Raw genomic sequence first — 27,535 nt, forward strand, 5'->3', positions numbered from 1 at the left:
GCCAATCCTCCTCTTTTTTGCTGAGGAAGACTGGCCCTGGGCTAACATCCATGCCCATCTTCCTCTACTTTATATGGGATGCTGCCAGGCATGGCTTGACAAGTGGTGCGTCGGTGCGCGCCCAGGATCCGAACCGGTGAACCCCGGGCCGCTGCAGCAGAACGCGTGCACTTAACCGCTTGCGCCACCGGGCCAGCTCCTCTCTTTCCTTTTTTAAATGAAAATCTTGGGAAAATGCACTTAGCACTGTATTTTTCAAGAGTCTTCCAAATGCTCATTTCCCTTGACCCAGTAATCTCATCCTTCTAGAAACTAGCCTAAGGAAAGAATTAAAATTAGCCTAAGAAAATAATCTTAAAGCTCTGTGTACAAAGATGTTCAGCAGAGTATCATTTACAATAGCAAAAACAGATAAAGCAATTCAGATGTTCGATAATAGAGGGATGATAAGAAAATTATGGTATGTCCTTTTGATAGAAATACTATGATAGAAATTTGATAGCTGTTAAAATGATGGCTATCGAGTGTATATAAGAACAAGAAGAAAATGCTTTCAATGGAATGTTAGGTGAAGATACATACCTGCTTATACTGTAGGATTATGGCTTAAAAGAAAAACATAACAAAAAACAAAACCCATAAAATCTATATGCAGAAAAAGAGATCTGAAAAAGTATTCCAAAGTTTTAAGCCCCAGATGTCTTTGGTGGTTAAACGTCTATTCTTTCTATTTTCTGCTTTTCTGAGTTTAAAGTGGTGTACTTGTATAGCTTCTGAAATGGAAAGATGACAAATCCTTTGCGTAGTACTGTAGGCAGTGATTAAGAGCATGGACTTAGAGAAGGATGTGGGCTTGAATTAGAGCCTGGTCATTAAAAAGTGTGTGGTTAAGTCCTTCCAGTGTCAGATCCTCAGATGGCAAATGGGGATGCATCACAATGGACAGGATTGTTTCGGGGGTTAATTTACTAAAATTAGTGGCACAAAATAGGGGCTCTGTATCTATTGAAAATGATTGAATGTATTATTATTAATCAATGATACCTGGAGGAGGATGAGGGGGCAACTTCCATCCTCACCTTCCAGGTATGGCTGGATATTTATTCATCCATCTGTGTGTATTTATGAAATGTCTACCACGTGCAAGAAATAGCGGTATGGGAGTGGTTTCTGTGTCATTAACATCAGCCTCATGTGACATGACAAGCTGAGGAGAGAGAACAGAAATTGGGGAAAAACTGGGCTATGTGATTGAGAGAATAAAAAGTGGAGTAAAATGAAAAAAATCTATATAGCAAATTTTTAAATTGTTTATTCCATTTAAGCCTCACAATAGGCCTTTGAAATTGGAATGCTTTTTCTTCCATGTTGACAGACGAGGCCTAAGCGATTAGGCCCTTGTTCGAGATGCCGCAGCTGGTGAGGGCAGAGCTGGGATCCCACGTCAGGCTGGTGGGACGCTACAGCACACGCTGAGTGGCCTCCACCAGACAACAGAAGGGCTCCCTCTCATCGGGTCTTTCCCCACCACGGCGGACACCTGGGCCATCTTTCCAGTCAGGATTTCCTCTGGGGCCGTGTGAACCCACCTCCTGTCATCTTTTTCCTGTGGGGCTGCTGTCCTTCTCTCTCAGAAAGGCAGTGGCTTTACCTCTCAGGGGCATAAAGAACTTCTGGAGTTGGAGACTTATAGGTGAGCCACAAGGGTGAGAAAGGATAACTTGGCACACATCCCGGTGGCATCTTGGGGAAGAATGGCGGTCTCTGATAATGTCCCGTTAGCTCCGGCACGTATGGTGTGCAGGTTCTCACCCCGCTTGTGGGTGGACAGATCCTGGACCCCTGAGTGGTCTAATACTTATTCAGCAGGTGTTCACTAGGGCTTTGGGGGCAACCATCCTGGTGCTGGGCTTGAGCTGGAGGATGAAAGATGTCCTCATGGGCCACTTGAAGAGACCAGTCACATAAATATCAAAGATTTTAGGCTAAAAACTCAATGCCATTGCACCAGGATCAGAAAAAGGGAAACTTGGCAGAGGCTTCCTTTTCTATCAAATCCAACTCCCTCATTTTACAGATGAACCAATGAAGACCCAGAGAGGGAATGTAACTTTCCCAAGGTCACACAGCAATGTTAATCAGCTGTTAGTTCAGCATGAAGTAAATCAGAAGAGGCTGTTGGAGGTGATGAGCTGCCTGTTTATCAGGAAACCATGACTTAGAGTGTTGAAGCACAATCATTCATTCAGCAAACATTTTCTGGGTGCTTCCTGGGGGGCCAGGTCCTCTGTTGGGCATCAGGGATATAAAGATGAGGGATGTGGAAGGTGGCCCCAGGGTAGTGGAGGGTCAGAGATGCAAAGAGACGGGAGAGTACAGGATGGTAAGTGCTGCCTGGCAACAGGTAGGAGGCTGGGGACTTTGGGAAGGAAACCTGTGGTTGTAAAATGATGGATGAGTTATTGCGTGGACTTGGAGGAAGGTGATAGGAGGTGGGAACAGCATGGGCAAAAGCCCAGAATCTTAAGTGAGGAAGCATGGCTCTCTGGAGACTGACAAGCCATTTATGATGGCTGAAATATAGAGTCCTGAGGGGTAAATGATGGGGCCAGCTCATGGCTGGGCTAGGCCTGGACAACAAGGAAGCATTAGAATCTAGGAGTCAAGAGAACTTCTTGAACAACTCTGATGCGTGGTAGAAAGTGCTGAGAGCCACAGACAAAGCTGATTCAGAGAAAAGACCTCACTTCCAGCTGTGGGCGTCTGAGAAGGTTTCCTGGAGGAGGTGGCATTTGAGGTGAGCTCAAAAAGAGGCGTTGGATTTGTACATGAGGAGCTAGGGGAGATGGAATTCTGAGAAATGGAAAGAGAGCAGACAAAGGTTCAGAGTCAGGAAGCCGCAGGGCACGGTGAGTGACTCTGTTTGACACAGCATCACAGGAAGTATGAACCAAAATCATAGGAGGCCTTGAACTTTGGCATCGTGAAACCATACTTTATTGTTTAGACAACAGAGAGCCATGGAGGGTGCCTGAGTGAGGGTGGGGCAGGCTCAGGGATGGCTCTGAAGTCTTGACTTTTCAGAATGCCTCGGTTGTCTCAAACATACCTGGAGCTCCCATTAGGGTAGGGAGAGGCAGAAACACTGAAAAGTTTAAACAGAAGAGAAGTGAACCCGCAGGGTTAAAGGTTAGTGAGGCAGAGGATGGAGGTGGGCCGGCACAAGACCAATTGTACCTTCAAAGCCACTTCCAGCCCTGGTGGCTGGGAGTCACTTCCTTAATGCCTCATCGAGAGGCTGTTTCTGAGAACCAGGCCACCCCTGCGGAGCAGCCTGGGCCCAAAGCAAGGGGAGGATTAACTAGGTGCATTTGCAGCACAGGCTGCCTGGGAGACAGGAGGCCTGTGCAGGACCCTGCCTCTGACTTGAGAGAAGGAGAGAGCAGAGACCCCTGCCCGCTCAGATGGCCCGGACAGCACAAGCACAGGGGCAAGCCTGGTAAGTCAGAGCCTCTGTGAGTGGCTGTGGCTTCTGGGTGACTGGACTGGGGAGAGGGCAGGGTGACCAAGAGGATGCAGGCCTCGGGTGACCAACAGTTCCACTTTTAGCATCGAAAGCCCTACGTCCTGGGAGACCCCTCAGTCCCAGCAAACCAGGGTGGTTGGTCACCCTAGAGGCTGCCCCTAGAGGCTGCAGAAAGTAAGTGATGGTGAGTTTGAGCCACTGCAGCCCAGCCCCAACCCTAAGTTGCTGAATTTAGTGGCATAAAGTTATTCATCGTTTTCTCTTATTACCCTTTTTATATCTATAGAATCTGTACTGACATCACCCCTCTCCTTCCTAATATTGATAACTTGTGTTTTTTCTCATTTTGGTTAGAGGTTTATCAATTGTCAACCTTTTCAGAAAAGCATCTTTTGGCTTTATTGTTTTTCTCTATTTTTATATTTCATTGATTCCTATTCTGATCTTCATTATTTCCTTTCTTGTGCTCACTTTTGATTTAATTTGCTCTTCTTTTTCTAGTTTCTTAACATGGAAACTGAGGTCATTGATTTGCGACTTTTCTTCTTTTTCTAATATAGGGGTTCATTTCTACACATTTCCCTTTCAGTACTGCTCTCGTGGCCCCTACAAATTCTTATAGGATAGACTTTCATTTTTATTCAGTTCCAAATACTTTCTAATTTCCCTTTTGATTTCTTCTTTCACTCATGGATTATTTAGAAGTGTGTTATTTAGTTTCTCAATCTTCGGGGATTTTTCAGGTGTCTTTCTGTTGATTCCTAATTTAATTCTATTACGATCAGAGAACATACCTTGTATGACTTGAATCCTTTTAACTTTATTGAAATTTGTTTTATGGCCCGGAATATGGTCTATCTTGGCAAATGTTCTGTGTGTACTTGGAAAGAATGTGTATTTTGTCATCGTTGCAGAGAGTGCTGTAACAATGTCCATTAGGTCAACTTGGTTGGGAGTGTTGTTCCAATCTTCTAGAGCCTTGCTGGTTTTCTGCCTCTCTGTCCTATCAATTATTGAGAGAGGGGTTTTGAAATCCCCAACGATCACTGTGGATTTGTCTACTTTTCTTTGCTGTTCTACCAGGTTTTGCTTTATGGATTTTTGACGCTCCCCTATTAGGTGCATCAGTGTTCAGGATTGTTATATCTTCCTGATGAACTGACCCTTTCATCATTGTGAAATGACCCACTCTATCCCTGGCGATATTATTTGCTCTGAAATTTACTTTGTCTGATATTAGTATAGCCATTCCAACTTTCTTTTGACTGGTGCAAGCATGTCGTACATGTTTCCGTCCTTTTAACTGGGCATCTTTATATTTAAAATATATTTTTTTTGATAGCATAGTGTTGGAATTTGCTTTTTTTATTCAGTCTGACAATCTACTTTTTAATTGTCGTGCGTAAACCATTTTGATTTAATGTGATTATTGACGTGTTAGATTTTAGTCTATCATCTTGCTATATGTGTTTTTTGGGTCTCATTATTCCTCTGTTTCCTCTGTTTCCCTTTCTCTCATTTTATGCCTTCTATTAGACTAATTGAGTATATTTTGTGATTCCATTTATATCCTTTGTTGGATTATTAGCTATAACTTTTGTTTTGATATTTTAGTGGTTGCTGTAGGGTTGATAGTGTGCATCTTTAACTTATCTCTGTTTACCTTCAAATGATATTACAACATTTCATGTACAGTATAAGAATCTTATAATAGTATTCTTCCATTTTTCCTCTCTTGGCTTTTATGCTATTGCTGGCATTCATTTTACTTATACGTATGTTGTAAACTTCACAATGTATTATTATGTAAGCAGTCAGTTATATTTTAAATAAATTTAAATAATAAGAAAATATCTAATATATTTACCAAGGTAGATACCATTTCTGATGCTCTTCATTCCTTTTGTCTGGGTCCATATTTCCATTGGTGTCATTTTCTTTTGCATATAGGACTTTAATATCTCTTCAAATACAGATCTGCTGGAATAAGGATCCATTGGATCTTTAGCTTTTATATGTCTGAAAAAGCCTTTATTTTTGGAAGATATTTTCACTGGATATATAACTCTAGATTGACAGTTTCTTATTCTTTCAGTTTTGGAAAGATGTTGCTCCCCTGTCCTCTTATTTGTATTATTTCTGATGAGAAATCTACTGTCATCTTTATCTTTGTTTCTCTGTATGTAATGAGATATTTTCCTCCAGATGCTTTTAAGATTTTCTCTTATCATGGGTTCTGAGCAATTTTGGTATAGTTTTGGTGTCGTGTTCTTCATATTTCTTGGGATTGGGGTTCGTTGAGCTTTTCAGATCTGTGGGTTTACAATTTTCATCAAATTTGGAAAAGATTTGGCCCATCATTTCTTCAAATATTTTTTCTGCCCCTCCCCTTCCTTCAAAAACTTCAAACACTCATATGTTAGGTCACCTTGAAGTTGTCCCATGGGCTCACTGGTCCTCTTCATTTCAAAAATCTTTGTTCTCTCTGTGTTTCATTACTATTTCTTCATGTTAACTAATCATTTCCTCTGTAATGTCTAATATGCTATTAATCCCATCCAGTGTATTGTTCATCTCAGACATTGTAGTTTTTATCTCCAGAAGCTCAATTTGGGTCTTTTTTATATATTCCATGTCCGTACTTGGAACATGTGGGATTTAGTTGTAACTGTTTTAATGTCCTTGTTGGCTATTTCTCACACGTGTTAGTTCTGGGTTGGTTTCAATGGATTAATCATTCTCCTCAATATAGGTCATATTTTCCCGCTTCTTTGCACGCCTGGTAATATTTGATAGGGTGCCAGACATTGTGAATTTTATCATGTTGGGTGTTGGACATTTTTGTATTTCTATAAATTTTCTCAGGCTTTGTTCTGGGGCACAGTTAAGTTACTTGGAAATGGTTTGACCTTTTGGGGTTTTACTTTAAGATTTGTTAGGTGGGAGCAGAGCAGCTTTTAGTCTTGGGGTAATTATTCTGCAAGTCCCCTGTGGATACTTTCCCCAAGGTCTCATGAATTACGAGGGTTTCCAGGTTTGCTGGGAGGAATAGGCACTCTTCCCAGCTCTGGGTCTGTGCTGGGCACTGCCCCCTCTAATCCTCTCAGATGGTTCTTTCTCAGGTCTTGGGTAGTTTTCTCACATGCATCCCCCAGTCAGGAACCTGAACTGTGAAGGGGACCCTCTGTAGAGCTTTGGAGTTCTGTCTCTGTGCAGTCCTCTCCTTGACGTTCTGTTCTGGGGACTCTGGCTGCCTTGGTCTTCCTGGACTCTCAGTTCTGTGTCCTCAGCTCAGGGAGTCCATGGGGCTCTGCCTGGGTCCCCGTCCATACACTGTGACCTGGGAACTCTCTGAAGGATGTAAGCTGTGGCAGTCACAGGGCTCCCCTTTTTTGGTTTCCCATCTCTCTGGAATCACTATTCTTTATTGTTTAATATTCAGAGCCCTTGAAAACTGTTGCTTCATATATTTTGTCTTTTTTTGTTTTGGTTGTTTTTGGTGAGAGGGTAAACTCACTCTGTGACTACATCTTGGCTGGAAGCAGGAGTCAGAGGCTCTGCTGCCACCACCAGTCCCAGCCATCTCAGCACCAGGCTCACTGTAACACCGGGGTCAAATGCTTTTCCCAAGTCAAGAGCAGATTGAATCAGGTGTGCCTGACTACTGTGTGTCATTGCCTCTCCATCTGGAAAAGGGTGCTGTAGCCGTGAAGTGTCACAACTGAAATACTTGCATAGTTATTACCAAATCTGATTCTCTCAAGAGCCAAGTGAGATAAATAGGAACTATTAGCCCCTTGACAGGTAGAGAGTCTGAGGCTCACAGAGGTATAGTGACCTTCCCATGGCTACACAGAGAGCGAGCGGCAGTCAGGACTATAACAGGGCCTCTGTCCTCTACTCTGGGCTGTATTTGCTTCTTCCTCTCTCCCTACTAGCAAGGCAGCAGGTAGGGAGCTCAGCTTTCATTCCCCATCTGTAATGACACATACATTTTCCCACTGGGAAGAGGATGAATAATCCAGTCCCCTGCTAGAAAATACGCAGGAAAGCAGGCCCACAATGAGTGCAGTGCCAGGCGGGCCCTGTGCAGCCTAGACGCATGGCGTGTACAGTACAATTCTGTGTTTTTTGACTGTTGCCATGGTGTGTGGACAAAATGGGAGCGTGTTTCCTTGGAAAATTTCAACAGTGACTCATCCTCATTTCTACTAGGACTGATTGAAGAAATGGGTAAGCCTGGGGGAATAACCATAATAATAGCAATGTTTGCTACCTATCAGGAAGCGGGTTGTTATCATTAAGTGGCTTCTTAGGAGTTTGTAAAATAAAGCAACATCGATCACATTGGAAGAGAAGTTGGCATTAGAAAGAGACGAGGAGCTCTGAAATGAATTCTCTTTATTCAAGAGTCTCATTTCCTCTTGGATACCAGGAAATCTGTCACACAGAGCTGTCAGAAGGCCCTGACCCCTTTGGTGGCCTGTGAGCTCAGATGCAGGGTGGGGTAGGGGTGGGGTGGAAAGAGCACAGGCTTTGGAGGCTGAAAACTCTCGGTTTGAATTGCGTCTCTCCACTACTAAGCCTTAGTTTCCCCATCTGTAAGATGGGCACAGGGAAGCCTATCTTGCAAGGTGGTTGTGATGGGGCAGCTTGGATAAAGTAGCTGGCGCATGGTGTTCACTCATGACCGCCGTGACACCAGTGGTCCTGAGAGTCTAAGAACAAAGGATGATGGAGTTGACTACGGCACTTCCACTCAATGAACTCTGAGGGAACGCTACAACTGATGTTACAGAGATTGCCTCGTGACAGGAGGAGATGCTGATGGGAAATGATGTTGAGGGACAAGAGGAGAAAACAGCATCAAATCCAAGGAACCAACTGGACTAGAGATGATCATCAAAACCTGCCCCACACAAAGCCCCACTGAGAGGGCCCGGCCACCATGGGCTTTGGGCAGGTGGAGGATATGAGGGGGCAGAACCATGTGTAAAGGTGTAAGCAGGGTTATGGAGCCTGCCAGCAGAGGAGAGGAAAGAGAGACACAAGGGCATCCCTTGTGGCCTCTGAAAGGAGAGAGAGAGGGAGAGGGAGGGAGAAGGAGCAGAGAGAAGCAAAGACACTATTGTACCTCTGACAGGAGAGAAAGAGAAGGAAAGAGTGATAGAAAGAAAGACAGGGAGGGGGAAAGAGAGACAGAGGATGAGGGGGGAGGGAGAGAGAGGGGGAAGGGAGAGGAAGTGAGAGAGAGACAGATAGACACACACACACACACACACACACACACGCACATATCGGGTAAGGAGAGAGCAGCTCCTTGGTTCTGGGTTCAGGTACCACGAGGCGTGTTGTCTATGTTCTCTACGAGCCCTTTGAGGCCCTCAGGAACCACGGGCCCTTGCTTGGGTTAGCCTCTGAGGCCATCTGCTCCTTGAAAGCCCAAGAGCCCTAACTAAGGCAGAAACCAACAATAGAGTAGACAGAGAGAAAACTGCAAGGAAAGACACCAAAAGCACAACCATTCCTTCCTCTAAGTGGGAGTTCTATGGGTTATTTTTTCCTATTTTTGTCTTTTTCCCCCAAATTTTCTACAATAGGCATATATTAAGATCTTCGTGGAAAAATAGAACAAAAGCACAGCCCACAGGACCCGCGGTGGTGGCTGCCATCAGCTCTTTTTCAAGTCCCCGTTGACCCTGCCCCTCTCTCCATCCTTTTGGGGGTGCTATGAATGTGCTGGAAGCATGTCTGCATGGACCACCTCCCCTTTGCCCAGGTCTTCTAGTAGTATCCATTTCCTGAGCTGACCTTCCTTCCCCTGCACTTGGGGCTTCTCAAAGCACCTACCTGGGGGAGGCCTCGTTCCAGGTGTGAGTTCCGCCCTTTCTGAGTTCTCCTGGCCTGTTCTCCTGGCCAGAACAAAGGCAGAACACCCTAGGGCAACTGAAGGCAGTATTTCTAAACGGTTAGAGCCCCAGGCTTTGGTGTAAGCTGATCCCAATTCCAAGCTGTGTGTCCTTGGGCATGTTTCTTAACTTCTCTGTGCTCCAGTTTTATTTTCTGTAGAATGGTTTCCAGTCATTTCTGCCTTATTAGATTTGAGAGACATACCTGTATGACACATTTAGAAAGGTTCTGGACTCAATAAATACCAGTTATGATTCCTTGAAAGTCTGTTCTGCAGAGTGATGTCTCCTACGCTGCTGTGGCCTCTCTGAGAGGTGGGGAGGCCTGGCTTGTGCTCTCCTAACTGAGGTTCTAAACATGTCTGAGCTCAGGCTCCTCTCCTCCATCTGCCGTCACTAGGCGCTAGTGTCCCCCGTCATCCTTCGCCCTTCGGGTCACAGAAGCAGCTGCCCCAGTGATGGGGCTGGGCTTCACCTCCAGAGCAGATGGAGCACCCCTCCCCCTGGCTGGGTCTGCTCCTGCTGCTGGCTCCCTTCAGGCCTTTTTCTGGAGGTGTAAGGGGCTCAGCTCAGTACAATTCAATTCAATAAACATTGACCGAGCCCAGGGACAGGTGCTGGGGCATGCACCGGAGTAAGTCCCAGTGCCAGAGGCAGACATGTAGCAAATGAAAGGCCTGGGAGTGCGGTACCCGTTGTCTTTATAGTGGCGCAGGGAGATGGTGTCAAGCTGAGAGTGGGGACTAAAACTGAGAGTGGGGATATCCCTGTGATGCGGCCCAGAACTGAGGGTATTGAGGTAGAGAAGAGGAGAGTCCAATTTTAGGAGATATGGCACGGTTAAGGATAGCTGTCAATCTAATGCAACCTCATCCACCCAATCCGATCTAATTCAACCTCATCCAACCCATTGGGCTGATTAAATCCATCCCGCATGGATGGAGGACTGACATGGTGCCGGGACCCATGCTCTTCAACGATCTTTGGGAGCTATGCACTCTGACCCCAGACCTAGGTGGTGGTGGTGGAGCACTTTTTTCCCTTTTAAATTAACTTTAAAAACAGACAAAAATCTTTACAAAACTTGTTTTTCCTAAAAGGGAAACTTCAGAGCTGCAGGCCTTTCCCTATGGCCTCTGCATGTGCTGGGACCAGAAGCAGAGTCTGGTGGAGGCTGGCCCCTGGGGAAGGTATTGCAGGACCAGCCTGGAGAGGAGGCTGTCCCTGGCTGGAGAGAGCAGCCCTCCTACCCAGCCCCCACCTCCTTCCCCCACTTTATGTGAGCTTGTCTGTCTGTAAGATGCTGGGTCCAAACCAAAAAACATATTTGTAAATACCGCATTATGCACGTCCATAAAAAATTGCACAATTAAGGGGCTGGTCCTGTGGCCTAGCGGTTAAGTTTGGTGCACTCCACTTTGGTGGCCCAGGTTCACATGTTTAGTTCCTGGGCACAGACCTACACCACTCATTAGCCATGCTGTGGTGGTGACCCACCTATAAAACAGAGGAAGATTGGCACAGATGTTAGTTCAAGATAAATCTTCCTCAAGCGAAAAAAGGAAGATTGGCAACAGATGTTAGCTCAGGGTGAATCTTCCTCAGCAAAAAAAAAAAAAAAAAAAAAATCGCACAGTTAATACATGAATATAAAATGCATTCTTATTATAAATATTCCAAGTATCCAGAAAAAGTGAAAAATCTTACACACTCAATTCTGTTCCCTTCCTCTGAGCAGCTCTCAGTATGGTATAGAATTTTCGTGTGCTACTATGCATTTATAAATATACAGTTTAGTTTAGCGTGTGGGTGCTTTTAATACAAATGGGACCACACAGTACGTATTGTTCTGTAACACGCTCTTTTCATTTACCAATATGTCTTGGAGATTTTCCCCAAGGGACCCCCAGGTCTTCCATACCTGGTTTAACTGTTACAGGTGGGTGGGGGGAACGCATATGCATCTGCCCCCACAATTTAATCATCTCCTATTGATGAACATGTAAGTTGTTTCTAAATTTTTGCTCTCACAAACAATGCTGCAGAGAAGACCGTTGTCCATGCTTGCTAGGGTACATGTGTAAGTGTTTCTTTAGGGCAGATTCCAAGAAGCGAAATTGCTAGATTGAAGGGGATGTGTGCTTTTGTATTTTAACGGATCCTGCCAAGTCCCCACCCATCTCTCCAGCCCACAGCTCCGCCAGTGTACACTCCCCTCAGCAGCTGTCTCATCTGCCCTCTCCAGAGATGGGGGGGCTTCTGTGCTGGGGTCTCGCTCCCCTTCTGCTTGTTCCTTTTGCAGTCCTCTTGGCTCTTCTACAGACCTCGGCCAAACATCGTCTTCCTGTCCTTGGTGACTCAATCGCATCAAAGGCCCCATTTTAAGGACTGGAGAGCTATCTCAAAAGCGTAAAGCAGATAAATCGAGGAGCGATGACGCTCATTCCGGAGTGATTTTTTTGTTCCACAGTATGATCTGCTGCAGGGTTTGGAGCAATCCGTTACCCAATATGGATTTAACCGGCAATTCATTCATTCATTCACTGGTTTGCGGCGTTAGGCTCTGTGCTAGTCGCCTAGGAGCCCTTGCCTTCAAAGGGCATACTCTCACTGGACGGAGCAAGACGTGCAAATAACATGCGTTATTAGGTAAATTTATATTAATAGCCAGCTGACTGTTTTAAATACTCAAAACAAGAGAGATCTCAGTAGGTGAGAGACCAGAAATACTCGGGGACAGAGCAGTCTAACAGATTAGCACTAAGATTTACCGGCCCACAGCGAATGGTTACTGCGGCTGGCCAGTCTGTTTGTCACAACACAAACAAATGCAGGGACTTCTCTGTCCCTGGGCAACAGCTGTTTTCAAGCGTGAAGAAGGAGGGGAGAAATAGGAAAGAGATGTCTTCCTGGTTCTCCTTCCCCTGCCCTGGCCAACGGAGTGTGACTGTTGGCAGGACTGTGCATATTCATTCATTCATTCATTCATTCATTCATTATGGTTGATATTTCTAAAAGATTGGTTTGTGATTATCTAACCTTCCCGTTGGCAAAAAAAAAAAAAAAAAAAAAGATGAAACAGCTTTCAGCACGCGTATGGAGGTGTCCTCTACAGATTTTTTTTTGTCCCTTATTAAAAAAAACCATCAGAAACCAAGGCCACACTGTTCAGAGTTCAGATAGCAAGCTGCTCATGAATCAAAAGATAACGTGGTACTGGGAACCAACCAAAGAATGTTCTGATTTATTAACTTGTCTCCTGAGTAAGATAAAGTAGGTGAGTCAATAGACATTAGGCCGCCTTTCCTCTGCCTGGGTCCGAGGAGGAAATAAGCCATTGAGAGATAAGCAACTGGCTTCTGATGTCAGAGCCAGGTCAGGGAGGGTCCAGGAGAAACTAGTTCTGCCCTGATGGATGCTAGTGCGGGTAGGCGCCACAAGGGGTCTAGACTTTGGACCAGACTGGGTTGCCATGTCAGCTAGTACTATTTCTGGCTTATCCCTTTTTTCCAGGCACTCAGTAAAGAGACTTTTTTCTTTTTTTAGTTCCTAGTGCTAAAGACTGTTTAATTCAGTTACATCATTTCTGAAGGCTAAGCAGAGCTTAAATGGACTGTAAATTATTGAAGTTAGCCCTCAGAGATCATTCTACAGCATTCCATTCATCCACTCTTCCATCTAAGAATTATAAGACCTAATATTTTCCCTTGAGTAGTTTATAGTATACTGGGGGCATATTACACAGACACATAGAGCTCTTAATCTGTGACTGATCGTTTGACTATCTGCTTCTCCTGCTAGACTGCAAGCTCTGTGAAGGACCAGGTTCCCTGTTGTATTCCTCATGCTAACACAGTCTCCGGCACATAGTAGATGTTCAATAAATGAATGAGTCAGCAGGAAATGATCAAGATCAAGGAATGGGGCAGGAAGGCTCAAGCCTGTGTGTGGCTCAGAGGGGGGACTGCTGGAGAGCGGTGGGATATGAGCATTGGGATAGGTGGTAGCTAGAGCGAGGAGGTGGAATGTGGACTTTATTCTCTGGGTTGGGAAAGACATTAATAGGTATCAAGCAAGAGAGTGACATGATAAAGTAGGCTCTTTCTTTCTCTTTCATGCATTCATTTACTCATTCATTCCATTCAATACAACTTATCAAGCATCTTCTATATGTAAGGCACCCTATAAAATGCTGAAATATCAAGAACAGAAATAAGATAGAATTGTGTCCTCAAGAGCTCACAATCTGGTCAGGGAGAGAGATAAGTAAACAGATGATTAAAATGTGTAAATTTTATGCTAGAGATTCACACAAAATACTCCAGGACGGCCTTCTGGATGAGGTAACATTTGAGCTGAGTCTCGAAGGACACATACGAATTAGGTAAAGAAAGGGTGGGAAGGGTGTTGCTGGCAAAGAGGGAAAGGAGAGAGCACGTGATGCTCGGGAATAGCTGCACACTGTTTATATAGCTGCTGCTCTGTGTGGGAGGCTGGGAGAGTAGAGAGAGAGGCTGCAGAAAAGGCAGACAGGGGCCAGAGCAGAAAGCGCCGTGAGGAGACTCCTGGACTTCATCCTGTGGGTAATGAGCGAGGGAGAGGCTCAGATTTGTATTTTAGGAAGATCATGTTGAGGCAGAGAATGGATCATTCTACAACAGAGAGGGGCAAGATGGGCAGCAGGGAGACCAGGGAGGCAGCTGTTGTTCTCATCCAGGTGAGGAATCATGAAGGACTGAATTAAAGTAGTGTTTGGGCTGGGGGGTAATATTAGCTAGCATTTACTGAGCACTTACTGTATGCCAAGGACTGTTCTACATGCATGCATTCACTCACTCAGCCGTCCTGCTACCCTCTGAGATAGGAACCATTATTATTCCCATTTTATGGATAAGGAGAATGAGGCACAAGGTCACCATCTACGGAATGTGTATTTGTACTCAGGCCATTTACAGGTTTGGGGGATCTAGAGAGAGCAGCAATTTTGGGGTGTAGGAGTGGGGACGGGGGAAGAGGATGTGTTCAGTTTAGACTATTGACTTGAGATTCCCATGGGACTTCTAGAGGAGGCGTTTGGCGGCACCTGGATGGCTGGGTCTGGAGCTCAGGAAAGAGACCTGGGCTGAGGGTAGCAATCTGAAAGTCATGGTAAAGGGCGAGCTCATTCAAGGAGACCGCAGACTGAGAGAGGCCAAAACAGCATCCTGGAGTGCCCATCATCTAAGGAGTGAGCAGAGGAAGAATTGTTAATGAAGGGGACTCAGGAGGAGTGGGCAGAGGGGTGAGAAGAAAACCAGACCAGAGTGGAGAAGACTGTCTCAGGGGGAGTGTAGTCAACAGTCCACGTGCTGCTGAGGTACCAGGTGGGATAAGACTGAGGAGTGAAGAGTGTCCACATCAACAAAGGTTGGGTTTAGCCACAAAGATTTCATGGGGGACCTTGAAGAAAAGTTTCAGTGGGGTGCCAGAGGTGGGCTGGGAAGTGAAAAGGAGGTGAGGAGGTAGAGACAAGCAAGTCTAGAGAACTCTTTGGAGACACTTTGTTAGGAAAGAAAGGAAAGGGAGAGGCTGCAAGGCAGAAGGGGAGGCAGGACAGAGTGACTTTATCTCCTTCTAAGACTTGAGTATATTTTATGTGGACTCATCTTGGGGTTCCCCCACCAGAGCTGAGCACACTGGTTCATCCTAGCCAATCAACTGTTCTCCTCCCTCCTCCACCCTCTGCCATCACCTCCACCTTGACAAAAACAAGCTCTCACTGTGTAGGAAAAAATGGTGAAAACCTGACTATTGGTGAAACCATGTGGGGATCTGAAGATATCTCTACTTTAGAGGCTGAGTGACAATAAGGGATGAAGTAGCTAAGCTAGTAGATGCTTAATTGGTTCTTATTTTCATCTATTTATGGGAAACAACGCACCGTGTTGATCCTGGAGGGAATGGCCACACAGCAGGCAGGCTATCCTGCCTTCCGGCACCTCCCTGGTGCTTTCTGGAGCAGAACTGGATGCCACCATATTTATATGGCTCCAGCTTTGGCAGTTTGGAAGTTGCTGAAGGCATGTGTAACAAGTTCTCTCTTCTGCCTTGAAAAAAACAACTGGGCAAGCCTCCATTTCTAATGGGGCCCATGAAACAGATATTAAGAACCATGGATCTGGCTGTCAGATTGACAAATGAGTCTTCTCTTTTGAAAGGCACTTAGGAAGTTGTGTTTAGAAGCTTGAGAGGAGCTGTCAAAAGCAGGCAAGGGGGTACCCTGCCCAAGAGCTGGGCCTTTCTATTTGGGATAGAGTGGGGGATACTGTTTCTTATTGTGAGCCAAGGTGGGATTCCCTCCAAATGTTGGCAATGTGGCCAACCTACGCCAAAGGCAGAAGCTTAGGCTTCTGTAAGAGCCAACTGGGCCCACACATCCTGCCAATGACCTAACTGGCGCCGACAGGACCCAAGCGTTTATGTTTGTCTTTTTTACAGCCAAAACCAGGCTAGTGGGCAGCTACTTGAGGCAGGGTGTGGTGTGACGATGAGCATTCTCCTGGTGCTTTGGAAACAGCCCAGGTGAGTGAGGAACCAACACGGAGTCCAGGTTGTGGAATTGGAACCCTTCTCATTCCCAGTGGTTCAAAACTGGTAGTGGAAGGGGTTCTTTGTGAGATGGCATACCTTTGGGCAGGGATTGCCAACCCTGGCTCCCCAAGGTGTTTCTGAGCACCTCAAATATAAACCCAGGACCTTGTTTTCCAGAGAATTTCCTGAACAATGTGGCTGCTAGTCAACCAACCACCCAGGACCTCCAGGTTCACCTCAGGCCTACCAAGAAGTACTGGCAAGGTGGTTGAATAAATATTTGATGAATACATGGATAAACATTTAGAAAACAAGAATTGACCCCAGGCTCTTTGAGGACGGAGTGGGAGATGATGAAAGTCTTCTGATACCAAATCATGACTAGGAGTCCCAGCAGGACTAGCAATCACCTAAATGAGGGGCAAAGGGTCTGACTGGTGATGTCAACACGGAAGACAGTTTGTCTGTGCCCTTCCCACTTGAACACCCCAGCTTTGCACTTGCACATATATTCACTCCCTCATTTAATTCTCCCCATATTCCAGAGTTCCATCCTGGCCCTCTCATCTGTTCCATCCACTCTCATGTACACAGATGGATTCCAGATCTATATCTCCAGCCTTGACCCCTTTCATGAGGTTTTGGTTTGATTAGAGTCTCTAAGTTTGCAGCCAGAAATGACACAGATGTCATCATCTATCACAGGCTGGCTTAACAGCCTCAGGGAGAAAGAGGGCCCTCAGGGCAGATTTTAATGGGAGTTTTGGCAGGGGTGGGGGGAAGCAGGGAGAGCATTAGAGCGGAGCATTTGAATGATATTTGAGCATAGAGCAGATTTGAGCATTAGAGTGCATTCATTCTTTCAACAATGCACATTTCCTGAGCTCATTTATAAGCAAGACACTGGGGATATGGAATCTGAAAGACTCAGTCCTTGTTCTCAGGGGGCTCCCGGTCTATGGTGAGACAACGGCTGGTGGAGGCTAAGGAAGGCAGTTCTTAAGAGGCAGGTGTAAGGAGCAGTGATGCACAGGGGAGGTAAGTCCTACAAGGAGAGTTCTGTATCTCTTAGGAGTGTGACAACATTGCCAAAAACCCCACTTCCTTCTGTGGGTGCTCCACGGCTGGGACCAGGTCTTGCTCATCTTCATTTTCCCAGCACAGCAGATGCTCAGTGAATATTTGCTGAGGGAATAAATGAATGTACAAAGTGTTGCATGGAGCAACCAGCTGCTCCTTGGGGAAAGGCAGGGTGGGAGGGGGAAGGTCTTCTTAGAGACCACGATCTTTGAGCAGAATTTGGAAATAGGAATAGGCCTTTGCCGGGTAGATAAGACAAGGAAGGGATTTCAGGCAGAGGGAACAGTGGGTGCAAATGCACGGAGGCAGGCATCGAAGAGTATGGAGTATTTGGCAGATGGTTCTCCAACACCAGAATGTAGGGTGCATGTTAGTCACCCACAGGCAGATGACGAGGTGGGAGAGGGGGCAGGGGCCAGCTGATCAGGGCCTCGGAAGCCATTCTAAGGGGTTGGGTTTTTGCGAATTACAAGAAGCCCGAGAATGTAAGGGTCTTAGGTAGGGTAGTGATGTAACCACTGTGTGTGGGCTGAGGAAGGGGCACTACAGAGGAGCATGCCTAGAGCTTCTCTTGTAAAGTTTTAGGGCTGCTATTTACCCCAGCTCCTGCTTCTCACCAGCAGGCACCCAGGTCCTGCCTCCCAGACCTAGGGAGGGGGGTCTATCTCAAACATCCTTGTCACAGTTTACCTTAACAGCACTCCCACCAGCTGGCATGAAGCAGGGAGTCAGCAGCTGGCAGAGCAGGGAATGAGTGCAAAACTGCTGTCAGCCCAACTTCCAGGTGACACCTGTGTGCTTGAGTGACACAGGCAGGGCCCCTCAGGCTGTTAATGCTGGATGCCCTTTGAAGTCATCGAATCCAGCCCTCCCATTCTATGGATGGGAAATGTGAGACCCAGGGAGGGAAGCAAGCTGTCCAAAGTCCCACGGCACAGTTAGGACTGGAATCCAGGCCCCTGGGCTCCCAGGGCTGGTTTTGTCTTTGCAGATGAATCTGGCTTCAGAGCTGAGCCCTGCTACTCCCCTAGCTATGCGACCTTAAGCAAGTTACTTAACTGGCAGTTTTGTCATCTGGAATGTGGAGATAACAATACTCCCCTCGCATGGTTGTTGTGGGGGATTAAATGAAATAATGCACGTCAAGTGTCCCTGCAGCTTAATGCCTGGCAGTTAGCTAGTAGTCACTGTGACCTTTCTACCCTCTCAGGGGTTCTGTTTCTTCTCCCAGTGTGTTACCCATTTCCTGTGTCTGGTGGTGGTGGTCCTGGGGTCACGCAGTGGCTCCTACAGCAGCTGGGCTAGCCAGGGGGTCATTTCTCAGGTTGTCCAGGAAGGCGGGAGCACACCTTGGCTTAACTGGGTTTAGAGAAAAGACTGATTAAAAAAAGCAATCTTTGCTCTGGGTTACAGCCCAATGGTGTGTTCTTTTGGATACAAAATAAAATGAAAAACATATTGATAGACATGTGTGTAGTTTGGCATGAGTGGGATGATTTTGACCATGCCAAAGGACTTTCCCATTTACAAAGGGATTCATGGCTGGATTCCTTTAAGTCGCCAGTTCCTCTTGGGGCTCTCACTCAGGAGTCAACTTCCCTAGCATGATCCTCACCACCTTTCCAGGAAAGGGCCCTCTGCTCCCCACAGTCTTGTCACCCCTGGCCTTCCCGCAAGATTCCTTTGAGCTTTGAGCTGAAGCAGCAGAATCCTGGAATGGGAACAGTGTAGCCACTCTAGACTCTAAGACATGCCATGAGTTTGTGTGCCACCAAAAAAGAAGAAGCACCGCCAGTTGTAGTTGTGGGACGCCATTGCTTGGGAAACAAATCTCGATTTCAGAAATGTTAACGTGTGAAAAAAATATGCATCTTTAGAATCAATGAATCACAGTGTCTGAGGACCAGGGTCGGCTGGATGGGTTAGTACTAACGGCAGAGTGAGAATGTAGAAATAGGGGCCAATCCCCAAATTATACTTGGCTTAATATTATTTAATTATTACATTTTCTTTGTGAAAGAAACCACTAAGACGTAGGCTCTATGAGGACAGACGCTGGGTCTGTTTTGTTCACCACTGTAGCCCCATCACTTAGCTCATAGTAGGTGTTCAACAAATATTTGCTGAACGGATAAAAATAAAACAAAGCCACGTTATAAAACATGTCGCAAACCCAGAAAAGAAAATGAATCATTCATAATTCCCCCACTGTGGGTTTCTTGGCTTATTTCCTTCGAGTCTTATTTCCTATGAATATGCTCTTTTATATACATGTAAACATAATGTATTATTAGATTTAGCTCCAGGACGTGTTTTTGTATTTCTCTATTAATATAAACGAAATGATGAAATGAGATGATGCGGAAATGCTTTTAGGACTGTAAAATGTTTAACCAAATATTTTATTATTAGTTATAATAATCATAGCAATACTGATATGAATGAGGCTGATTTTCTGAGAATATACTTCAAAGCAGACAACGAAGTTGCCCTCTGAAGCTGGGAATATGTTCTGTTCCTGCTCACCATGGGGCGTCCCTCTGCTTCATATTGGGAAGATAAAGAGATTTAAGGGCTCTTAGAAGTCACCAGCTCCAACTTCCCACCCAGCCCAGAAATTTCCTCAGCGTCACTAAAGGAGGGTAAGCAGGGATGGGGGAGGAATAAGCACCTCTTTCAGGCCGGTGACAAATAGCAGCCTACAAAGATCTTCCTTCTTTCCAACCTTCGCTAGCCGTGAAATGAAGCGACACTGTGGGTTTCAAAGAATGCTGTTCACTTCCTCTGCAGGCAAATAGCAATGTGGACACCAGAGGGATGGCAACACAAGTAAGTCATTCCTGATAGGTGTGGCAGTTACGTTCAACAAACCACAAAGTCAGATTTGCCTTGGACAACCAGTCAAAAATTCACCTTTAGATGTGAATGCAAACTGGTACAGTCACTATGGAAAACAGTATGGAGATGTCTTGAAAAATTAAAAATAGGGGCCTGCCCCGTGGCTTAGCCGTTAAGTGCGTGCGCTCCGCTACTGGCAGCCCGGGTTTGGATCCCGGGCACGCACCGATGCACCGCTTCTCCGGCCATGCTGAGGCCACGTCCCACATACAGCAACTAGAAGGATGTGCAACTATGACATACAACTATCTACTGGGGCTTTGGGGAGAAAAAAAGCAGGAGGATTGGCAATAGATGTTAGCTCAGAGCTGGTCTTCCTCAGCAAAAAGAGGAGGATTAGCACAGATGTTAGCTCAGGGCTGATCTTCCCTACACACACAAAAAAATTAAAAATAGAAATACCATATGATCCAGCTATTCCACTACTGGGTATTTATCTAAAGAATATGAAATCAATAATTCAAAAAGATTTATGCACCCCTATGTTCATCGTGGCATTATTCACGATAGCCAAGAGGTGGAAGCAACCCAAGTGCCCATCAACACATGAATGGATAAAGATGTGATATATATATACAATGGAATACTACTCAGCCATAAAAAAGACAAAATTGTGACATTTCTGACAACATGGATGGACCTTGAGGGTATTATGCTAAGTGAAATAAGCCGGACAGAGAAAAACAAATACTGTATGATTTCACTCATATGTGGAAGATAAACAAAGAAACACATGGATAAGGAGAACAGATTGGTGATTACCAGAGAGGAAGCGGGTGGGGGGAGGGTGAAAGGGGGTAGAGGGGCACATGTGTATGGTGACAGATAAAAACTAGACTACTGGTGGTGAGCACAATGCAATCTATACAGGAGCTGAAATATAATAATGTACCCCTGAAATTTACACAATATTATAAGCCAATAAGACCTCAATAAAATAATTAAAAACAAAACAAAAAAATTCACCTTTAGATAGTCAAAGAATTCATGTACAACCTTGTTAGTCTAACCTGTGCCTGGATCTTTGAAGGGAGGGTAGTTTACTCATGTAACACGCAGAAGGGAGGACTGACAAAGTGTCTCTCCTTGACCAAACTCTAGCTAGGCCCCTCTGAGCCCTCTTCTCAACTAGGCCTCAACCTTGGCCTATGAACTTGAACAAACACTAACATAGTTTCTAACAGCTCAAAGCTGCATCCCTAGGATAACCCTTGCCCCCTTAAAGTCCCTGCCTGAGAAAACGCAAGGTTGCCAGAAGAATGTACTATTTGTTCCTGCCAACATCTGAAGATAGGGTCTCCAGCTCCCTGTCTTTGTGGGCGGGTGGGAGCCTAACTTCGATAAGTGCCAGTCAGCAAACTCAGATGGGTTTCACAGGGACCAACCCCTCCTTCTTGCTTTTTGTAATTTTTCACTTCCTTGACTCTGCTCAAGCCCCCTTTGTTTCCCCTCCTTCATTTTTTTCTTTAAAACACCCAGTCACCTCTGTACAAATTCAAGTTGAGTTCAGTTCATGCTGAATCCTCTACCCTATTGCGATAGTACATCACTAATTTAAATCTGTCCTTGCCGCTTTAACCAGCGTCCGGCTTTGTTTATCTCTGACAGCACTCAAGGGCTGGCTATTACACCGTGGCTAATAGCTCGGGCTCCGGGCTCACCCAGACCGCCCGTCTCTCTGCACACCGTCGCCTGTTAGTCTGCGTTCTCACTCTTCCTGACTCAAATCCTCAGCCCTGAACCTGGCTCCCTGTCATCTGCTTTGTGCCTTCCTTCTTTGTCCTTAAAGATGAGGTCTTCTGGTTGCACCACTCACTTCCCACTTTGCACACCTTTGCACACTCCGATTCTGCTCACACCATCTCCTCGGTCCCTGGGGCCTGTAGAGGCTGGGGCCAACCTCCCAGCCTCCTCTGCCCCTGCCTCCAAGGCCCCATCCCACCGCTACATGCTGCAGAGGAGGCTGACCTCGGCTTTTAGCCACTGCCCGGGCATTAGGTACAGGGCCCAGTTCGTGAGGGCCACACCGTCAACACTTTCCCAGAGATTCAAAATATAGCTCGCTTACAGACCTAAAACCAGTTTCTAGTACAGAATATTGCTTTATGAAATGGCTAAACAGCTGTGACCAGTACTAGATAAAAGATGACATTTGAGCCAAATTTTTAAAAAAAACTTGTAAGTTCCATGCATATGAGCTTGTATGTACGAGCTTTCTGACTGTTCTCCACTGTTCTCCTGATTCTCCCCTTCTCGCACCCGAGAGCCCAGAGCCGGCGCCTCCTGCAACTCACTGACCTCCTGCAACTCACTGACCTCGCTCTTTGCCCCGGGCCTCCCAGGGCAAACTGTTTTGGATGATCTGGTTTAGGACTCCCTCAGAGTCAGTTTCTCCAGCTGGGAGAACCAGGGGATAAGAGAAAGAAAGTGTTCCTGTGTCCCTCCACAGTCCTGCTTTGAGACTTTCTCCCTACTGAGAATTTGCAAAGGTCTCCCTTCTGAGATGTGAGACCCACATCAGACGTGAGGCTGGGCCAGTCCTCACTCCACTGACGTGCAGAGTTGACGCAGCAGCCCTGGCTGGCTGGGAGGGCCCCTTCCCTGGTGCTAAACCAGAGACAGGATGCAGGAACGCATGCAAGAGGCCTCCCTCCACTTGAGCTCTATTACTATTATTATTATTATTAATGAGAGTGATGCCTCATTCCTATTCCCTTCTGCAGGCCACTTTGCATTGTATTCACACAAGTGATGAAACGTCAAACCATGGTTAGCAGTTTCCCTTAGCATCCACTGTCCCCCTAACCCCCCTCCAAAGATATTTCCCCCCCAGAATGTTCTGGAAAAAAACCTCCAACCAATTCAATGAAAAAGAAAATAAGCTGGGTTTCCCTCACACCCAATTTTAGGAACGAACAGGTGGTACAGGAGAATGCGGTTACAGAGGTTAGCTGATACCTTTCTCCAATTTCAGGGTGAGCCCCTTTACTGAGACCAGCTCTGCTCCAGCCTTTTGGGTGGATTCAGAGCCTTCCAGGAATGGGAATGCCATTTCTCCTCCTTACACCTCTGCAGGTGTCTGGGATGGGCCTAGGACCACCGATCCAGGGAGCCCAGGGAACTTACCCTCTGCTCCTGTGTGGCCACGAAAGTCTGGAACCCTGGAGCCACCCCAAAGCCCAGCTCTTGGATGAAAGGCGGCTCAGACTGACTGTGGATCTGAACTTTCACTCCTGCTTCAAACGTCGTTTCCTCTGAAAGAACAAAGATGGACAGAGGCATGGGTCAGCCACAACAGGGGCTCATGGAGTCCTGGGACTGAAAAGCTCAAAGGGACACTAAAAAGGCCATGTGGTGGGCAGAATAAGGGCCCCCGAACTGTCCACATCCTCATCCCTGGAAACTGTGAATACGTTACCTTATGTGGCAAAAAGGACACTGCAGATGTGATTAAATTAGGGATCTTGAGATGGGGAGATTATCCTTGGTTATCCAGGTGACCCAGTGCAATCACAACAGTCCTTATAAGAGGGAGGCAGGAGGGTCAGAGTCAGAGAGAGAATGGAAAAATGGTGCTGGCTTTGAAGATGGAGGAAGGTGCCACAAGCCAAGGGATGCAGGCATCTTCCGGAAACTGGAAAAGGCAAGGGAACAGATTTTCCCCTACAGCCTCCAGAAGGAATGCGGCCCAGCTAACACCTAGATTTTAGCCCACTGAAACCCATTTTGGACTTCTGGCCTTCAGAACTGTACCATAGTAAATTTGTGTTGTTTGAAGCCACTAAGATTGTGGTAATCTGTTACAACAGCAACCAGAAAATAATTCAGGTCAGTTAGGCCAATTCCTTGCTTCAGTCTCCAAAACTGCAGAATGGGAGTATGAAGAGAGTCAAGCACCTTTATTTTATTTACTAACTTCTCTAGTGGGCCATGAGCTGAAGGCGAGAAGATCAGAAGCAGGAAAACATGATGATACAGCAGTAGAAATAAAAATACAGAGCTTGCCTGTGTGCCAGGGTGCCCGCCCCTTGGAGCTGCAGGAGATGATCAATTAGAAGAGAAGCTTCTGCCTTTTTTTTCTTTGGCAGGAGAAATGGCCCTTGGCAGTGGGAGGTGGCAGGAGTGGCAGAAGGTGGTGGGATGGCAGAACCTGGCTCATCCTATATGTTGATGTTCAAAATTGGTGGAGAAAGCACCTATGGGATCTATCAGCCTTTACTGGGTCTCTTTCCAAATAGCCTGCAGAATGAGCTTTCCAAAATGCAAACCTGCGTAACTCTCTCTCGTGCTTATAAAGAGCCCAGTCTCCTTAACCTGCCCCTCTTCCAGCCTTGCCCTCGGCAGCCCTCTCCTTCGTGGCACTATGTGGTCCAACCCTCCAGGGCTGCTCAGATTGGTTGTTACTGGTCCCTGCTCTGCACGGATGCACACGCAGCTCCTTCTGCCTGGAATGTCTTTCTACCTTGTCCACCTGACCATCTCCCTACTCATCACTGAAGATTCAGCCCCAGCCCCACCCAAAGTGACTCCTTCTCTCGCTCAGTTGTATTCTTCACATATGGCTGATAAAGCCTCTGCCACGCTGTGTAATAATCCTTTCTCTGACTGTCTTTTCCACCAGGCTGGAGCATCCTGAGGCCAAGTTCTGGGCTTTTTCTCTGGATCTCAAAGGTCCTACAGGGCCAGGCACATAACAGGAACTCAGGGAACCCCTGCTGAATGAACGAGTGAGAGATTTGTGACTGAAACCTCACTCACCTATTAGCGGGCAAGGCCAATCTAGAGTCTAAATCAAGGAGTGTCCCAAAGGCAAAGAATGGGGAGAGGATGGGTAAATGCAGGAATGAGGGAAGATGGCGCGCGGGGAGAAATGGAAGTCAGAGGTCAGAGAGGGAGGGATGTGTCAGCACTGGGGCCATAGCTAGGGGAGAGTCTGAGGACACACACTAAAGCTGGCACAGAAGAGAAAGGCGAGGAAGGAAGGGCTGGGGCCAAGCACGGGAATGGGCAGGACCCACGGACTGCCTGGGGCTACTGACCGAGGAGTGGAAGGGGGTCCGAGCTAGATGAGAATTCCAAGGTCGGGGGTACATGGAAAGAAAGGTTTAGTCGGCAGACAGGGCTCAGAGGGAAGGAAGGGCAGGGCTTTCATAGTCTAGATGAGCAGTAATCAGTGGCTGACACAGGGTTTAGGCAAAAGAGAGCCTCGGCCGGGAATCCTTTCATCCTGCATCTTCGTGGAGCGAGAGAGAATCCTGGGAAATCCATGAACACATCCCCCTTCCCTCCAGCAGTCACCTGTTCTGCGATCTCTCTACCCAGATCACTCTGTCCAAACTCCTGCCCATACGTCCCTGTGTGCCTGTGGTTTTGTGTCCCTCTCTCCTGTAGACAGTGAATGCCTCCAGAGGAGAGTGCTCCTTACTCATTCCAGAGCCTATCGCCTGGGGCCTGACGGGAAGAGGGGGAGGAGGGGTCAGTGTTCAGCGGCTGTGTTTCCTGAGGCCTGCCCAAGGGAGGGGCTGAGGAGAGGCCAAGGAGCCGGAAGAACAGGCTCAAACAGGGAGAGGCTGAACGTGGAGTGATGGTGATGTTGGGATTACAGAGACGCCCGTGTCTGAATGAACTGAAAGCATGTTCAGTGAGCTACGGGGGGCAGAGCGGGAGAGATGCCAAAACTTGTTTTCCAGAGCTAGATGAGGCTGTGGACCTGCTATATAGCTGAGCTTAAGAAACCTTAGAGCCAGTAAGACAGGCTCAAAGGAGGGGTCCTCTGGTTTACGGGGAGAAATGAAAAAATGAAGCCTTTCTGCAGAAATGCTGCGAGTAACGGGTGAAGCAGAGAGGCCAGGTGAGCCTGTGGCAGGGAGAGCTGCCCAAGGCTGATCCGACTGGTTTCGGATCTTACACAATCTTGTGTAAGGTGAGTGGAAGATGAGAGGATTCGGAAGGGGAGATTATTCCAGAAGCAGCAGGAACTGGGGAGAGTAAAATCCTCAAGTAGCCTCATATCTTTACAAACATCCAGCGACTGGATGGGCACTAGCAGAAGAGGGTGATGGATAACAATTTCTGCTCTTTTTAGAACAAGCACTGTCCAGTGGAACTTTCTGCCAAGATGGAACGTTCCATAACCTGTGCTGTCCAACATGGTAGCCACTGGCCACATGAAGTGTGACTACTGCAACTGAGGAACTGAAATTTTAATTAGTTAACTACTTAATCCCCCCCGGCTTTATTGAGGTATAATTGACAAGTAAAATTGTAAGGCATTTAAAGCATACAACGCAATGGTTTGATATATGTATACATCGTGAAAGGATTTCCCCCATAGAGTTAATTAACACATCCATCATCTCACATATTTACATTTTTGCTTGCTTTATTTATTTTTAATTTAATTTAAATTTAATCAATTAACTTCAATTTAAATAGCCACTTGTGGCTAGTGACCACCTTACTGGGCAGTGCGGTTGTAGAATGTCGGCCGTGAGCAGAGCCTGGCTCTGTCAGAGCGGCGGCGAGCACGAGGACTCCACCGCCCTGCTTTCCTAAGCAGGTGCCCCGTGGGTCTCTCGTCTGGAGGCCGTGTGTGACTGGGAAGGGTTCTGAGCGGCAGGACCGTGCATCTTCACGGTCAGCCCAGGACTGTGGTCCCATGTCCTCTCCGGCCCTGCTCTTCCCAAGCCACCACTTATGCTCACATCTCCAGAGAATCTGTTTCTTTTTCTTTTTCCCAGGCTTCCCTCTGGGGATTATTCTCCAGTTTGATAGTGAACCACAGCCCCCTGCAGTCTCTGCCCCACACCCACCCTCAGTCTCCCACGTTTCCTGACGTGGACACTATCAGTTCAACTATGAAGACCCAATTTAAGAGCTGAAGTTATCAAACACAGACCGTTAGAGCCAAGGCCCAGACTATGGACTTCAGAGGGTCTCAAACTAGAATGCACACTGAACCACCCAGGGAGCTGTGGGTGACGATTCCAGGGACCCACTCCTAGAAATTCTGATTTGGTCATGCCAGGGTGGAGCCCAGGAATCTGCATTTCCAGGCATTCAGATATAGTTTATCTGAGGTCAACCACATTGGGCCAGCAGCTATCTAGTCCAGAAAGGAGAAGTAACTTGCCCAAGGTCACACAGCAAGTCAAGAGCAGAGCAGGGGCTAGAGCCAGGTCTTCCGACTTCCAATTCAGCACTCTTTCTACCCTACTAGGGATGTGATTTATTTCATGTGAGCAGACACCCTGCTCCACAGCTCCGGGGTTCTGAATGGGGGTTGGAGAAAGTGAATATCTTTTTCATTGTCATATCCCCTAAAGCCCCTAGCATGGTGCCTGAGACAGAGCAGAACTTAATAATTGTTTGTTGAATGAAGCAAATGAGTGAGGAAGTGTCCTCTGCTGAGTCTGTTCCCTTCCCTTGGGCCAGCTGTGAGTCTGCCTAGGGTCTGGCTAGACACCCGGAAACACCAGCACCACACGCTGCCCCCCAACTAGCTTCCTCCCATGTTGCAGGACTCAGGAGGTCTCATCCACTGAGACGCAGG

At 46.7% G+C, this 27,535-nt stretch overlaps 1 protein-coding gene across 2 annotated transcripts in view; it reads right to left on the reverse strand.

Annotated features, from left to right (window-relative positions):
* ASIC2 (acid sensing ion channel subunit 2) overlaps positions 1–27,535 on the reverse strand; it is a 992,920-nt gene that overhangs the window by 43,471 nt on the left and 921,914 nt on the right. For both annotated transcript variants that reach the window (XM_087440196.1, XM_004441883.3), the window contains exon 3: positions 23,110–23,237. In XM_087440196.1, coding sequence (XP_087296322.1) covers positions 23,110–23,237 — 128 coding nt within the window. The remainder of the gene's footprint in view (positions 1–23,109; positions 23,238–27,535) is intronic.

Source organism: Ceratotherium simum, chromosome 16, assembly GCF_057802395.1.
Source record: "Ceratotherium simum simum isolate JZ-2026a chromosome 16, ASM5780239v1, whole genome shotgun sequence".
Classification (NCBI taxonomy): Eukaryota; Metazoa; Chordata; class Mammalia; order Perissodactyla; family Rhinocerotidae; genus Ceratotherium; species Ceratotherium simum.